This window comes from Melanotaenia boesemani, chromosome 17, assembly GCF_017639745.1.
Source record: "Melanotaenia boesemani isolate fMelBoe1 chromosome 17, fMelBoe1.pri, whole genome shotgun sequence".
Classification (NCBI taxonomy): Eukaryota; Metazoa; Chordata; class Actinopteri; order Atheriniformes; family Melanotaeniidae; genus Melanotaenia; species Melanotaenia boesemani.
In genome coordinates, this window is record NC_055698.1 from 22,589,039 (window position 1) to 22,603,265 (window position 14,227).

Here is a 14,227-nt window from a genome sequence, read left to right on the forward strand (position 1 = left end):
TCTGAGCGCACAGCTGCTACCGCCGCGCCTCAAAGGATCCTGGGAAGTGTAGGCTCAGCGCTTTCTGGAAGATCAGAGAAGGGCAAGTTATATCAGTTTTGCAGAGAGAGCAGTTTGGAAGGAGTCCGTTCTCCACACACCCTCCCTTCTATGTTATGGATGGTGAGTTTGCAGATATCCAAATGAAAACGACACTGCAATGAATCAAACAAATACTCCAATATGCCGCAGCCTGCTGAAGCAAGGTACAATTCTACTTTTCGTCCATTAATTTTCTATGCCAGTCCATTTCAGGTGCAAAACAAATACAACAAACATGCACACTCACATAATGATGAGCTTAAAATCACCAATGACCTTACATGCATGTGTCTACAGGAAGTCTAGTTCATGTAGGCTTCAAACTCCACACAGGAAGGCCTCAGGATCTTCTTGCTGGGAAACAACAGTTTTTATACTTGCATGCTTAGTTGGGTCAAATTAGAGTTACAGTCCGACTTGACTGTTTCATTGGATTGCTTTCCTTGCTCTAGTGTATGTGCACAAGGAAAATTGTTACTGACCAATATGTTTTTAACCCGAAAATGTAGGTGGAGATGTGCCCCCCTTTAGCTAGTGGCAATTTGTTTCCATATTGAGCATTAAATTGGACTTTGCTGTGCTCTAAAACACTGTATATTTGGTAAGGGTTGTATGTGTTGCTTTTTTTTTTCTTCTTCTTTTTTTAAACTTCAACCAATTTCAGTTTAGTTGAACATACAGTAATAAATCAGGCCAGCAGGAAGTTTGTTAAGGACATCATGTTGTGATTTTTTAATAGTCTTAGTTTTTCTTTTTTATGTATATAAAAGGTCTGAAGAATTACAGAGCCTAAATGTCACATTAAAGCAAGTAATTCTCTCCCATAGAAGATCTCACTTGGTCCCCGAACACTCAGGCTGTCATAAAGAAGGCACAACATCAGTTGTACTTCCTGGGAGTCCTCCGGACAAACAATCAGGGGAAAAAGCTGCTGCTGACCTTCTGCGGATGCTCTTTGGAGAGTGCTCTGTCTTACTGTCTCAGTGCTGGCTGCTCAGCTGCAGAGAGAAACCTCTATAAAATCATCAGTTGCCCTCTTCTTACAATAGATTCTAAATTTAGATCCAGCTGTTTGAGCAGGACAACCTCTCACCTCTGACCCCTCCCATCCAGCCCATCACCCGTTTGATCTGCTGCCCTCCAGATGACACTACAGATCAATAAAATCACACACATCCAGACTCACAGCCAGCTTCTTCTTGAAGAGCACTTTAATTTTGTTGCACCACGCACAGTAACAATAAAGACTATTCCGGTTCGGATTTGGATGCTAATTCTTGAACTGCCTTATTAACCATTTGCTACATTTGCTGGCAACAGAGACAATCGAACAAAATGCCTCAAACTTGTTGCACTTGAGGATGCCACAAATACAGTTGCTTTTGTACCGACTGTACCCCTACACTCTCTAGCTGGCAATTTGGCAGTGATGGCCAAGTCACTGGCCATCAGCTTCAAGCCTCAGACCTAACTCCTCTCTTTTATGGCATGGCCAACAGGAGGTACATTCTGCTAACTCTCCAATCCTATGCACAGCTGACTTTCCGGCCTTCCCAGTTACTCCATCTGCAGTGAGGATTGTCCACACTGGCTTAGCTGGGAACCCTCTGCATCCCACATCAACAGGAAACAGCCATGTTTGCCATCCTGCCTCTCTTGCCCTGGACAAGGTCTTGATATTTGAGACTTTTCTTCTCATGAGCCTACTTGTACCCTTTCCCCTAAGAACCAGCCAATACCACCAAGAAAGGTTTCTTCACCTGCTTTGACGAAAGTACTATGTCTGGCCTAAAAAACTCACTTTTCTCAAGTTGACTTGGAAAGAGCGGAGTTCCCAAGTCTACTTGGGAAGAGCTGAGCCACCCTTGTGACTTCTGGAGGATGTTGGCTCTGACTCTGCCTGCTGCAGACGACTGCTTTCCAGCCCAGATGAACAGCAACTGGGATTGTAGTGGTTTCTGTTGTGGTCTTCTCTTCGCCCCCCACACCCCCCATCCTGGAAAGGGTAAGGGCTTTGTTGTACCCAGACAAGATGTGGTTGAGTGCACAATTCCTTCTGCACAAAATTCAGTTTCTGGTAAAGTTTCTCAACCCCAGCTCCTAAATTTAACATCAACAAAGGTAGCGTACATACAAAACACAGCTTTTCTTTATTATCACCGTATAATAAAACATCAAACGACCTTTAGTGCACATTAAAATGTGTAAACTGTTTGTTCATAATAAAGCAATGAAACAAACCTGGAGGCAGCCATCTTTTGTTCTTTTCTTCTCCAGTTTGTTCATTAAAAACAAAATACATGAAATCCAGTTTTATTCTTGGTACAGTTTAATAGAAAAAGTGCCTTTGAAAGGTTTGACACTTTAGAAACTTTCCGTGAATTTCCACAACAGGCGATAGGAGGAAACCACTTTGTTTTGTCCACAGGTTAGGGTGGGATAAAGGAAAAGGAAAAACGATTACTAATTTTAGTAAGTGTAGGAATTATGTGGTTGTATGAGTCACTGTGCGTGCATGCATTTCTTGGCCACATGCAGTAACGTCCTGGAGGCTTTTTATTGGTGAGGTTGCAAAGGTAATACATACCATCAACTGTCGGGGAATCGCTAACGTGACAACAATACTATGACTATTTAAAAAATAAAAACAAAAATTAAAAAGAGGAATCAAAAAAGTCTTTTAGTATATTTATCCAGAAAACAATGTTAAAGTATCTGAATACCCATCTGAACATATTGTAGACCTTGTTTTCTGGAACAGTTGGAAAAACCAACACTTGATAAGGTGTAAATTGATTATCATTATTAACAAACTTGTCCTAAGGAAAGAGTTAACTGAAAAAAACACAACTGAATCCTGCTAGAATGCACTCCAATAGTGCATTCACTGACTTTAAAATTCATCTAGATTAGCATGGCATAAAAGTTGAGGTTTTGAACTGACAACAAAAGTAATGATTTGTAAATACTCTTTTGATTCCTTCTTTGGCAGCTTTTCCAACAGTTCATTCCAACAGTCTGTCAAACTGTGAAATATGACAGGCTGGATGATCTGATGGCCCGATGGTTTGTCCACATACTACAATCTCTGGACTTGGTTCTGCATTTCATTCCTTTAAACGCTCCCTTTAGCTGGTCTGTCTGTCTTTAGTGTCTCTAATAAAAGAGAAAAAACTACTGAGAAATTGTGTTTTTGACCATAGAAATGTCTATGAATGCCCACAATTTCTGAAAGTATGTAGTATTGGCAGTGAGCTTTAAAAAAGTGCACAAAGGGAAGTACTGGGAAATACCTGAGGTATTGTATCTCTAAGTAAAGACAGGCAGTACAGGTTGTACTACTGACAGATAAGCACATTTTTTCATTTTGTTTGTTTTTACTTGTCTGCAGCAGTCAGCCTGGAACTGTACCTGTAGATTGTGAAGTGATAAAAAGATTAGACAGTAAAAGGAAGTCTTTGCTCTCACTCACTGGAATGATTTCCAGCATTCACGATTGTTTTCTTTTAACCTCAGTTCAGCCCATCTGAACTGAGTCTAGTTCTGCATATCTCCCACATGTCTTTCTCCAACATATCGTTCTGCAAGTTGTCAAATGTTGCATCTGTTATGTGCACATATGTGTGGATGTGCTTCATCTTACTGTCTGTCTTACTGCCATAGTGAATCAGGGAAGAAGCCATGACTTTATGCATACTGTGTGAAATACATAAAACAAAGAATTGTAATAAATAGAATTGAACACACAAGTTGTAAATAGATGAAAGCTGTCAAACACGTAAGTCCTCCATGTTCTTTGTTCACTTTTAAACACACTTCAAACTGAAGAAAATAAATACATCATTTATTTATTTTTTAATTTACCCAATATATATTTTACTAGCTACAAAAGATGTTTTTCCAAGGAGACCAACCTAGATAAGTCATTTTTAAACATTTGGCCTTAGCTTAGCTTAAGTTCAGAACACACCAGCAGTGTATGGCCACATGCAACTTGCATTAAAGTGCCACCCGCAGCAACTATAGGAAATGTCATTATGCATCTAAGCTATAGATTCTGGTGAAGTTCCCTGTAGAAGTTTTTGTTTTATAATTAATATGCTAGAAAATGAATGATTTGAATAATATGTCTTAATAACCAGCATAACTTGAAGGCCACCACAAATGAGTCGACTTCGTTCACAGAGCTTGAACTCAGTATATTTTTACATTCATACCTTATCAGTACCTGAGCAATTTTTTTTCTTATATTGTGACTTAATTTTGCTACAATTATAAGCTTCAGATCCATCCATAGTCATCTGATATCTGTATCAATTTGGCATAGTTCATGATTCTGGACATTTTATTGCCGTCACACAGGGTATTACCGAGAATAAACAAGCTAAAACGAATTGTTGTTTCACACCAGCTTCAGATAGTACAAGTCCCACAATAAAAGAATAAAAATAAAATAAAGAAAAATAGTTCAAATGTAATAAATAGTAAAAAGACACTGACTGGCCAAAAAATAAATAAATAAATAAAAAATCTGTGGACAACAAGTTATTTAACTCCACTGATGCAATGAGTAGCTTCTCATTTCTTAAACAACCATGTGGAAAGAAACAGCCCCTGGTCGTGGTAATGAATCTGTTTAAAAAAAGGTCGTATTACTTGCATGCATCAAGCAGAGAAAACATATAAGAAGATTGCAGGAACTACTATAACTGGGTGAAGCATTTATAAAAACTGGAAGGATATTGGGTAGCCATTGTCTTTGAGGAAGAAATGCCATTGGAAAAACATCCAGAATAATCATGATCGGCGATCACTTAAACATCTGGTAAAATCAAATAGAAGAAAAACAACAGTAGAATTCAGGGCTATGTTTCTTAGTGAAAATAAACTTTCTTTCTCGCTCAGCAGAATAAGCTTTATGCCACCATCATGTATTCCTGAATAATTCAGTGCTCATTTACCTGAAGTGTCACAGCAATACAAAATCCACAACACTCCACAATTAACCAAACATGAGTGCAAAAACCACAACACTTCAGCGCCACCATGCTCATTTTCACTTTCAGGTGTTTCCTTATTGTCAGTAGCTCACAAAAACCTGATAAGTTTCTGTCATCGGGCGATTACATCACAAGGCATTGTCTTCTTCTTCAGGAAAATGAGTTGAAGAAATCTAAGCTCATTCCCAGAAACAGAAAAATAAAGTTCCTGCTAATCTACTACTACCAGGATGTTCAGTAAATGTAAATATGTTGTAATTACAGTGCCTAAACCCTTGTTGCACAATGCTGTAGACTTCTGTTGACAAAGGAGAGGTAAATCATTGTATGCTACTTTATACTTTTACTTTTACTTTGCCACCTTAGTAATAATTTACTAGTACCCAGTACTTTTTAAAGTACTTTTTTAAATTTATTTGATCACTAATTCAAATTACACAAATGGATTCTAATGATTTCAGTAAGAAGTAAAAGATAAATAGCTAGGCCAAAATTTCTCTTGTTTAGTCCTCTTTTATCTACGTGTTTCTCACAGTAATGATGAATAAGAATACGTTATTTATGAACAATATGTTTTTTGTTTTTTGTTTTAAAAAACAAAACAAGAACAACTCAAAACAAACAAACAAACAAAAACTCTCATCATCACATGTCATGATGATACCTCTAAAGCTCTTCATGGACATCTCCTGAGGTGTAACCACCAACATGAGACCAGGTGAAACTGTATCTAAACTGGACGTTAAAGATTCAAGGAAAATCACAAATATGCAATAAAAATTGCTCTAATATGTTTTACAATACAAATTATCCCAGGTGGATTAAACACAAATTTCTCATACAGAAAACATTACCTATACCTAACAGTAAATGCTTAATATTGTATCTGTGGAAAGAATATGTCTAATATTTACCCTTGGATGTGACCACTATGCGTATCATGTACTCCTATGGCAGTGATCCTTCTCTTTCCAATGACTGAATACAAGGAGCCCCTTCGTGACCCCACTGGTGGAATGAATGAGAACATTGGCTGCAATGCAGCTTAAAGATTCAAAGATGTTTTTCTTCTTCTCTTCTTCCCCGATGCACAAACTCATGTTCATCTTGCAGTATCAACTCAAAGTAAAATCATATTATAGAAAAAGTATCTATAGTACAACATTAACATCTTTGACATCCTAAATAGGAGGAGACTATATTCTCAGGGTATCAATTTCTTCCAAACAAGATCTTGAATTATTTATCTGATTATAAAAACATTTTTCTGTTTTGCACAGCAAGACTTGAAGTGCTTTTGTGAATGTAAAGAGCTGTTAAAAGATTTGTGGGGGTCCATCAAACATTCTTCCCTTTGCCCTTCACTAAAATTCCTCCATTTATTTGTATGGTCAAATGATTTTGTGCACTCAAACAGGTAGAAATACATCCATCCTGTCCCACCTTTTAGTGAGTAATTCTTTAATTGATCAATTATTTTTCTTTTCAGTAAGAAGAATTCTAAGAATAATTTAAAGAATAATTCTTTTAGTGTATCTCCTCTTGGCCTCCGCTTTCTTGTGGAAGAGTTAACAAGCATGTTGATAAATTCAGTTCCTGAATTATGTTTTTGGAGTCTGTTGTTCCTTTAAGGGTAAAGACGAGACGACCAGTAAGAAAAGAACTCCATGAAGAAAGTTCATTATAGTTAATGCTGAAAAAAGTTTGAACTCAGGTGGTGAAAAACAAAGAAAAAGAGAGTTCACATGTATAAAAGAACCAGAAAAGGAAATCTCAAACACATATTTGTACTAAGACAAAACATAAAAATATCTTGTCATGTTTTTTTTTTTTTGAGCATTTGCCAGTGTTTGTTGTTACTGCGGCCTTTCCTTTAATGCAACAAACTCCTTGTTCTCTTTCATGCGATGGCAACCCAAATGCTTTATAAAGTCGCTGGCGTGAAATAAATTTGGCAGCATTTCCGATGCTAATATCAGTATCAGTCCAACTTTATTCAAAATAAAATCTAAGCGTCTTTATCTGCCTGCATCCTCATCTTGTAGTCCACCATTTAAGTGTTTAATCCTTGTCTTTAACCATGGATTAGGACAAATATCTTTCTTTGTACTTAGACAATGAAATGATATAACTTTAGAAGGTTTTTGTTTGCTATTTAATTCATTTATTTTCATACTATTAATCTTGCTACATGTTAATGCACAAATTTGATCAAATTACACTTGAGTAACATGATACTGACAGTAAAATTAAAGAAGCAAAACCAAGAAATCAAAAGATTCAATCGAAAGAAATAAAGAATTTAGAGATCCATGTTTTCTGGAAAGACACATTTCAAGTACACAAAAAAGAACAATGATTTAAAACAAAATGCTTTGCAAAAATAAGAAATCCATAAACTCAAGGTTTATCATTTAAGTGATTATGAAAATAAATTCACAGAATTGAAATAACTATTTTTTTAATTAAACAAGACATTAAAAATTTAAAAGTTAACAGCACAACTGATCCTATTTTGTTCCAGCAAACTCTCCTCTGTTTTCTTCTTTAGTGTCAAGCAGCAATCTGGTTGGATGAATTGGTAATAGCCCAGTGAGCTCCCAAAGAGGTGATTCCTCCGTGCACCCGGCCATTAATGAAGACCAGCTCAGTCTGGTCGTTTTCTGGATACATGTTAAAGGACTGACCTGCAGGCTGGCCTGCAAACAGGGAGCGGCCCCTGTTGGTAGTGAACACCACAGACTGCAGGTAGTAAGCATACTTTCCAGAAACCTGGATGATGGCCTCATCATCATACAGGTCCATTTCATGGACATCACCAGAAGCGTAACCAGCAACAGCAGACCAGCCGAAGCCGTATCTGAACTGGATGCTGACAAACAAAGGAAAAGTTTGTAGAATATCATAGGAATTTTTTCCATACATTTTTAAGTAATTAGTTTCTCAGATGTATTAAAGAATTGCTTAAACAGGAAACAGTACCTCTGCCTCAGCAGTGAATGTTTAATATTTACCCATAGATGTGACCACTGTACGTATCCCATACTCTTATGGCAGTGATCCTTCCCTTTCCAGTGATTACATATGATGTGCCATATCCGGACCCCACTGGTGCAGAGAACGAGTACAGAGGCAACGCTGCTGGAGGGGAACATTAAAATTTTTCATTAATCATATAAAAGCCATAAAGAACATTAAATAATCTTTGTAAGTAAGGCATTGAATTAATGAGCTTACATGTGTTTCTCTTTGACAACCATTTAACCAAGTGGAAACTCAAGAATCACATAATTTATTGTAACGGAAGTTTTATTTATTAGAGACCATTATGCATCACTTACAGGCACCTGCAGCAGAAAATGCAAGAAGGGCAAACACAGCAACAAAAAGCATTCTGGGAAAAAAGAAAAAAAAACATTTTTATCTTGAGTTTAATAAGTGAACCGTGAGTATGATTATAAATGTGTTTAATTCTTACCTGGGAGATTGTTGTTTTCTTTCCTCTTTGCAATCGAATGATACCTCAAGCAGGTAAGGTAGAAATGGTCTAAATATGCATCAGCGTGTATAAAGACTCAGCATCAGTGTTTAGCTGCACTCTACCAGATTACACTGTGAGTTCCTGCTCATTTATAGCCCAGCTCTGGAAAAAGGTTTTTTCCTTGTTCTTGCTACTTACAGAGTAATTGAAGATTGAGGATGTATGAAGCAGAAATGGGAGGTACTTTCTGTTTGAGAATGTGAGGAATTTTCTTTTAAATGTCACCATGTCATCAATCTGTTGATCAAGGAAATGTTTGCACCTAGATTGTTTCAGTCCACCAAAACTTGAAGATTCAATGATGCTTTCATTTCCCCGATGCACAAACTCTTGCACAGCCAGTAGTATCAACAAGAATAGACCCATGGTTGTCAAACTGTGGCACATGCACTGATGGTACGTGAACACTGTCAGAGAAGAAATCATCATGTTATCCGGTTTACAAGTTCAATAAAAGTTTAGTTGTTTGCAGTTATTTATCTTTTTATTTAATCTGTGAATGTGTAAGACTTCGTAGAAATATTGTTTAAACACTGTTATTTTTTTAAAGCTTTTCTTCCTGCTTTGCTGCCGTGCAGACGCTTCCTGCTTTGCTCTCCTTTCTGCTTGCATTTTTCTTTCTTTACCGGCAAGAAATTTAGGAACAAGGACTCCTGGTCACTTATAAATCACTGGAACGAATATATTTTTTGATAAATTTAGTTGATTGCCATCGGAGAACTAGTGGAATGATGTCTCCTAACCCTGCAGTATCAGTGAGCTGCGTTGAGTGTGAGCAACTTTCTTTGAGGATAACACAGCTGGAGAAGAGGATTGAAACACTGCAAGACATTCGTGTGAATGAAGAATTTATTGACTCTGTAGTAGCTTCTAGTGATGCGCGGGTCGGGGTTTTTTCCGACCCGCGGGTCCCGCTCTTTTAAAAAAATTGGACCGCACCAAACCGCCCCGCACCTCCGCTTCTATTTTTTTAACCCGACCCGACCCGCCCCATTAAAACACATGTTATGATATTGACGAATGCTTTTATTTAGTCTGAGAAAGGTGCATATGGTCTCCTAAATTGGCACTGGAAACTGGCAACACAAAATGTATTTTGGCAAACAAATAAAGTGTTTTAAAGCGTTTAAGTGTTATAAAGCACATAGCCAATGCTGCTGTTGTTGTCTGCACTGATTACCTCGTTGAACCTGTCCCAAACCTGTGATTTAGCCATTTGACCCTCCTTCTTTTTAAGCGGACGTAAACTCCCGAACGAAAGTTATTCAACACTTCTTCTTCCATCTTTTGTTGCTTGTCTGCTTGGCGCTTTCTGCACCTGCGTAGCCAACTACGCGCCGACGTGGACATTACGTTATAAAACGTGACCTGTGTTTAAATAACTGATAAATATTTTGTCTTACATATTATAGTAACAAAATGTAGACACTGATTAAGGTCTTTATTTTCAGTTTGACAAAAAATAAAATTAATAGATAGAACTAGATATTTCAGAATAGTAAACCACACCAACCCGCCCCGCAGTGAAGCGAAAATTCTTTGACCCGCCCCAACCCGAACCGCGGGTAACCCGCGGGTTAGGAGGCGGCCCGCACATCACTAGTAGCTTCTGTACAAGCTACTGAGCTGTCAAATGGATTGAGTCAAATCTTCATACGGGAAGGCACGTCGAATGTGGAGCCTCCCCCTACAGACCTGGCTGATGCACTTTCCTGGATGTGTTCAAATGACATTGGAATAGCTGAGGAAAATCCCAAACTGGACCATCAGACTGATCTCTCCTTCTGGAACACTGTTGGTGCCAGACCAAAGTCATCAACCCCGGCCAGAACCTGGTCTGATGTTGTTCGTCGCAGAGGTAAATCCAGCAGGAAATTTAAAGCTCCAGCACTGACTCCACCTCCTGAAGTCTCACTACATAATAAATATGACGTGTTGAGTCATATTAAAATGAATGATGATGAATGTAATACAAGGATATATCAAAATTCAAGAAATAGCCCTAAAACTCAGCCCAGGGCTAACCAGACCAGGAGGAGAGGCCAAAATTCCACAAACAGGAGGACTAGAGAAGCTATCGGCACCTCCACACAAAAACAAATAGACACAATTCTGATTGGGGACTCTATAACACAGCATGTCAGGATGGCAAAGACGGAAAATTTAACACTTTTTGATACATCAGTCAGGGAACTGACAGAGATATTGCCGACCATTCTGTCTTCCCATTCAGATGGTATGAAGATTATTGTCCACACAGGGTCTTTTGATATTCTGAGGAGGAAAATTGGCTCTGAGATCCTGAAAAAAGACTTTTCTCTGCTGTTGGAGAGATTGTGTCAATTGGGAGCACACCATGTTTACGTTTTAGGACCCATTCCTACAGCGGGTAAAGGAATTGAACTTTTCAGTAGACTTCTTGGCCTGAACACAATCAAACACATGTATCACCCATGGGATAAAGTTCATTGATAACTTCAATATCTTTTGGAACTGTAAGGAGCGATTCAGACCTGATGGTGTGCATCCAAATCTAACTGGATGCAGATTATTTGGTGCACACTTGCGTTATGCTGTTGGGACGGCAAACCCAAACATGAGTGTACAGATAAGAGTGAAGGACACAGCAGAGAAGCGATCAACTCCCAGCTCTCCCCCCTCACCAGACCCTCTTCTCCACATCACCCAAGGTCTTAAAAGGATGTCTGTATCCCGGCCTGAACCCCAGCGACCACCATTTACCAAGAAATACAGGGCTCCCCCTCCTCCCCCTCCTCATCCTCCTCTTAGATCGTCTGTCCTGGCAGAGCGGGGCACGGGAGGATGTGCAGGAGGTTCTCAGAGCAGCAGAATTCACAACAAAGAAAACATTCCATGATGCGTTCAGGGTCCTTGCTGTAGTTTTGCTACTACTGACAGCTGTTCTGAGATCAAGCCTGGACCCAGTAGGATTCCTGTGTTAGTTAGTAAAATAAGGAATCGAACACGGTCAACTTGTGGGGTGAATCGATCTAATCTGTTAACTGTACCTTGTATAACTCAGAATACAACACAGACCAGTGTAAACTTCATAAAGCTAGCTGTACTAAATGTTAGATCTCTGTCCAACAAGTCACTGTTAGTTAATGACTTCATCATTTCTCAGAGTTTAGATTTTCTTTTTCTGACAGAAACATGGTTAACAAAAGACACAAGTACTACAGTTCTTAATGAAACAGCACCCCCTCATTTTAGTTTTATGAATAAATGTCGAAACGGGAGGAAAGGGGGAGGAGAAGCTGCCTTACTTAAAGATTCATTCCAGTGTAAAGAGATTTCATTTGCTGATTTTACTTCTTTTGAATATCTTACTTTTATTTTAGGGGCATTCCTAAAATCCTATTTCTAATCATCTACAGACGTCCAGGACAATGTGTAAATTTTATTGATGAATTTTCTGAATTATTGTCCGTTATCTCTACTGATTTTAATCATTTCATCATAACTGGGGATTTTAACATTCACATATAACATGACGGATGGTAACGTCAAGGAATTTTGTTCCATATTGGACATGTTTGGTTTGTGGCAACATGTAAAAGAACCGACCCACATTCGAGGTCACATTCTGGACCTGGTTATTTCAAAGGGTGTGGAAATTTCTTCTGTAGCGGTCACTGACTTGGCCTTGTCTGACCATTTTTGTATTGTGTTTGATTTACTGATCACCCAAAATGTCCAACCAACCTGCTTCTCCGTTAGGAAGAGGTACATTAATGAAAGAACAAGTGCTAAGTTTGTGGAGGCCATAGCTATGTTACAAACAACCAGTGCAGAGTCAGATGATGGACTCCTGGATAATTTCAGTCTAAAAATCTTGAATGTAATGGATGCTGTTGCACCGATAAGAATCAAGAGCAACTTGAGCAAACAGAAAACACCATGGAGAAACACCACTGTGGTTACCAGCCTAAAAAGAGAATGCAGAAAAACTGAGCGGAAATGGCGGAAAAATAAACTTCAAATTTACTTTGAGCTGTACAAACAAAGCCTGCGTAACTATAACAATGAGCTGTGCAAGGTCAGAGAGCTGCATTTTGTCTGAAATGATTAACAGAAATTTCAACAATTCTCGCACTCTGTTTGCTATGATTGAAAAACTTACAAATCCTCCTATACAGATAAGCCCAGAGCTCCTTTCCACTGAGAAATGCAACCAATTTGCCAACTTTTTTAGCCAAAAAATTAAAACAATCAGGCAAAATAATAATTCCACACAGTCAAACAAGAAAATTAGTCTGTGTCTGAAACCCGGAAATAATTCTGATGTCATGTCGCAATTTAAAATGGTGAATTTAAAAGTCCTACAAGAAACAGTTTGGCATTTGAAATCAACAACATGCACTGTGGACATGATACCATCCGACTTTTTAAAAACTGTTTTTACCTCAATAGAAAGTGATCTACTGATAGTTAACAGCTCTCTGGCATCAGGCATTTTTCCCAAGTCACTAAAGATAGCTGCTATTAAGCCACTCCTAAAGAAAAGGACTCTTGACGCCTCTATAATGAACAACTATAGATCTGTCTCTAACCTCTCTTTTATTTCCAAGATTATTGAGAAAGTTGTATTTCACCAGCTTCATGACTTTTTAAATTAAAGTGGAAATCTTGATAAATTTCAGTCCAGCTTCCGACCTCATCACAGCACTGAAACAGCTCTGGTCAAAGTGTTAAATGACATTAGGTTGAATATTGATTCTGGTCAAGTATCAGTCCTGGTTCTATTGGATTTCAGTGCTGCGTTTGATACTGTAAATCACAGAATCCTGTTGCACAGGCTGGGAAACTGGGCTGGACTTTCTGGAGCAGTTCTTAACTGGTTCAGGTCCTATTTAGAAGGCCAGAGTTATTTTGTTACGATCGGCAGCTATGAATCGAGTGAGTGGCAAGTGGCCATGACTTGTGGAGTCCCCCAGGGGTCAGTCCTTGGACCTCTTCTGTTCAACTTGTATATGTGTGGTATACAGAACCATCAAGTGTGGTATACATAGATCCTTCTTATTATTTGCAAACGACTTAATTAACAGTTAGTATCTATTCATGTTCAGAGTGTGATAAAAATTGTTTTTTTTGTGACAAAGAAAGGTTGATTTATTGTCTAAGAACAGTTTAGTCAGCATCAGTATACAGTACCTACTCCGACCAGCAGAGGGCGAGTTCGCTACGCTGTGTGTTATTGAGAAGGGAAGTCTCGCGGGAAGACACTCCGAGAATGAGAACACAGACACTTGAGTGAAACGTTAGAAGTGTATGTGGCGAACTGAATGTTAAAACACATTTTTGTTGCTCTTTGCAGGTAAGAAGGGAAAGTGGGAACTGTGTAATTGATTGATGAGTATGTTAAGTGTGTGTAGATGTTCCGGTTTTGTGTGTGTTACGATGTATGACCGTTATATTGCTCATGAACGTACATGCTAAAACGGTTAGCTACTAGCAAGTCTGGCCGTCCAGTTACCATAAGCCAGCGAGCGGGAGATTAGGAAGTAAAAACGATGAGCCGGTACAGCTCGGGAGTAATTCATAGACACATAAACAAGTACTTTAAAATCGATGTACAGTATGA

The 14,227-nt window shown here is 38.5% G+C and overlaps 1 protein-coding gene across 2 annotated transcripts; it reads right to left on the minus strand.

Moving 5' to 3' along the window:
• Positions 1-7,205: 7,205 nt before the first annotated feature.
• Positions 7,206-8,758, minus strand: LOC121657091 (zymogen granule membrane protein 16-like). Of its 2 annotated transcripts, none has more exons than XM_042012464.1 (4): positions 8,560-8,758; positions 8,423-8,475; positions 8,096-8,219; positions 7,206-7,953 (listed from the first exon to the last, which is right to left on the minus strand). In XM_042012464.1, the coding sequence occupies exons 2-4, from the start codon at positions 8,472-8,474 to the stop codon at positions 7,635-7,637; spliced, it is 495 nt and encodes a 164-aa protein (XP_041868398.1). In that variant the 5' UTR covers position 8,475; positions 8,560-8,758; the 3' UTR covers positions 7,206-7,634. The 2 variants fall into 2 exon arrangements, with proteins under 2 accessions (XP_041868398.1, XP_041868397.1); XM_042012463.1 differs by having other exon boundaries at positions 8,096-8,222; positions 8,560-8,757.
• Between the last annotated feature and the right edge of the window lie 5,469 nt (positions 8,759-14,227).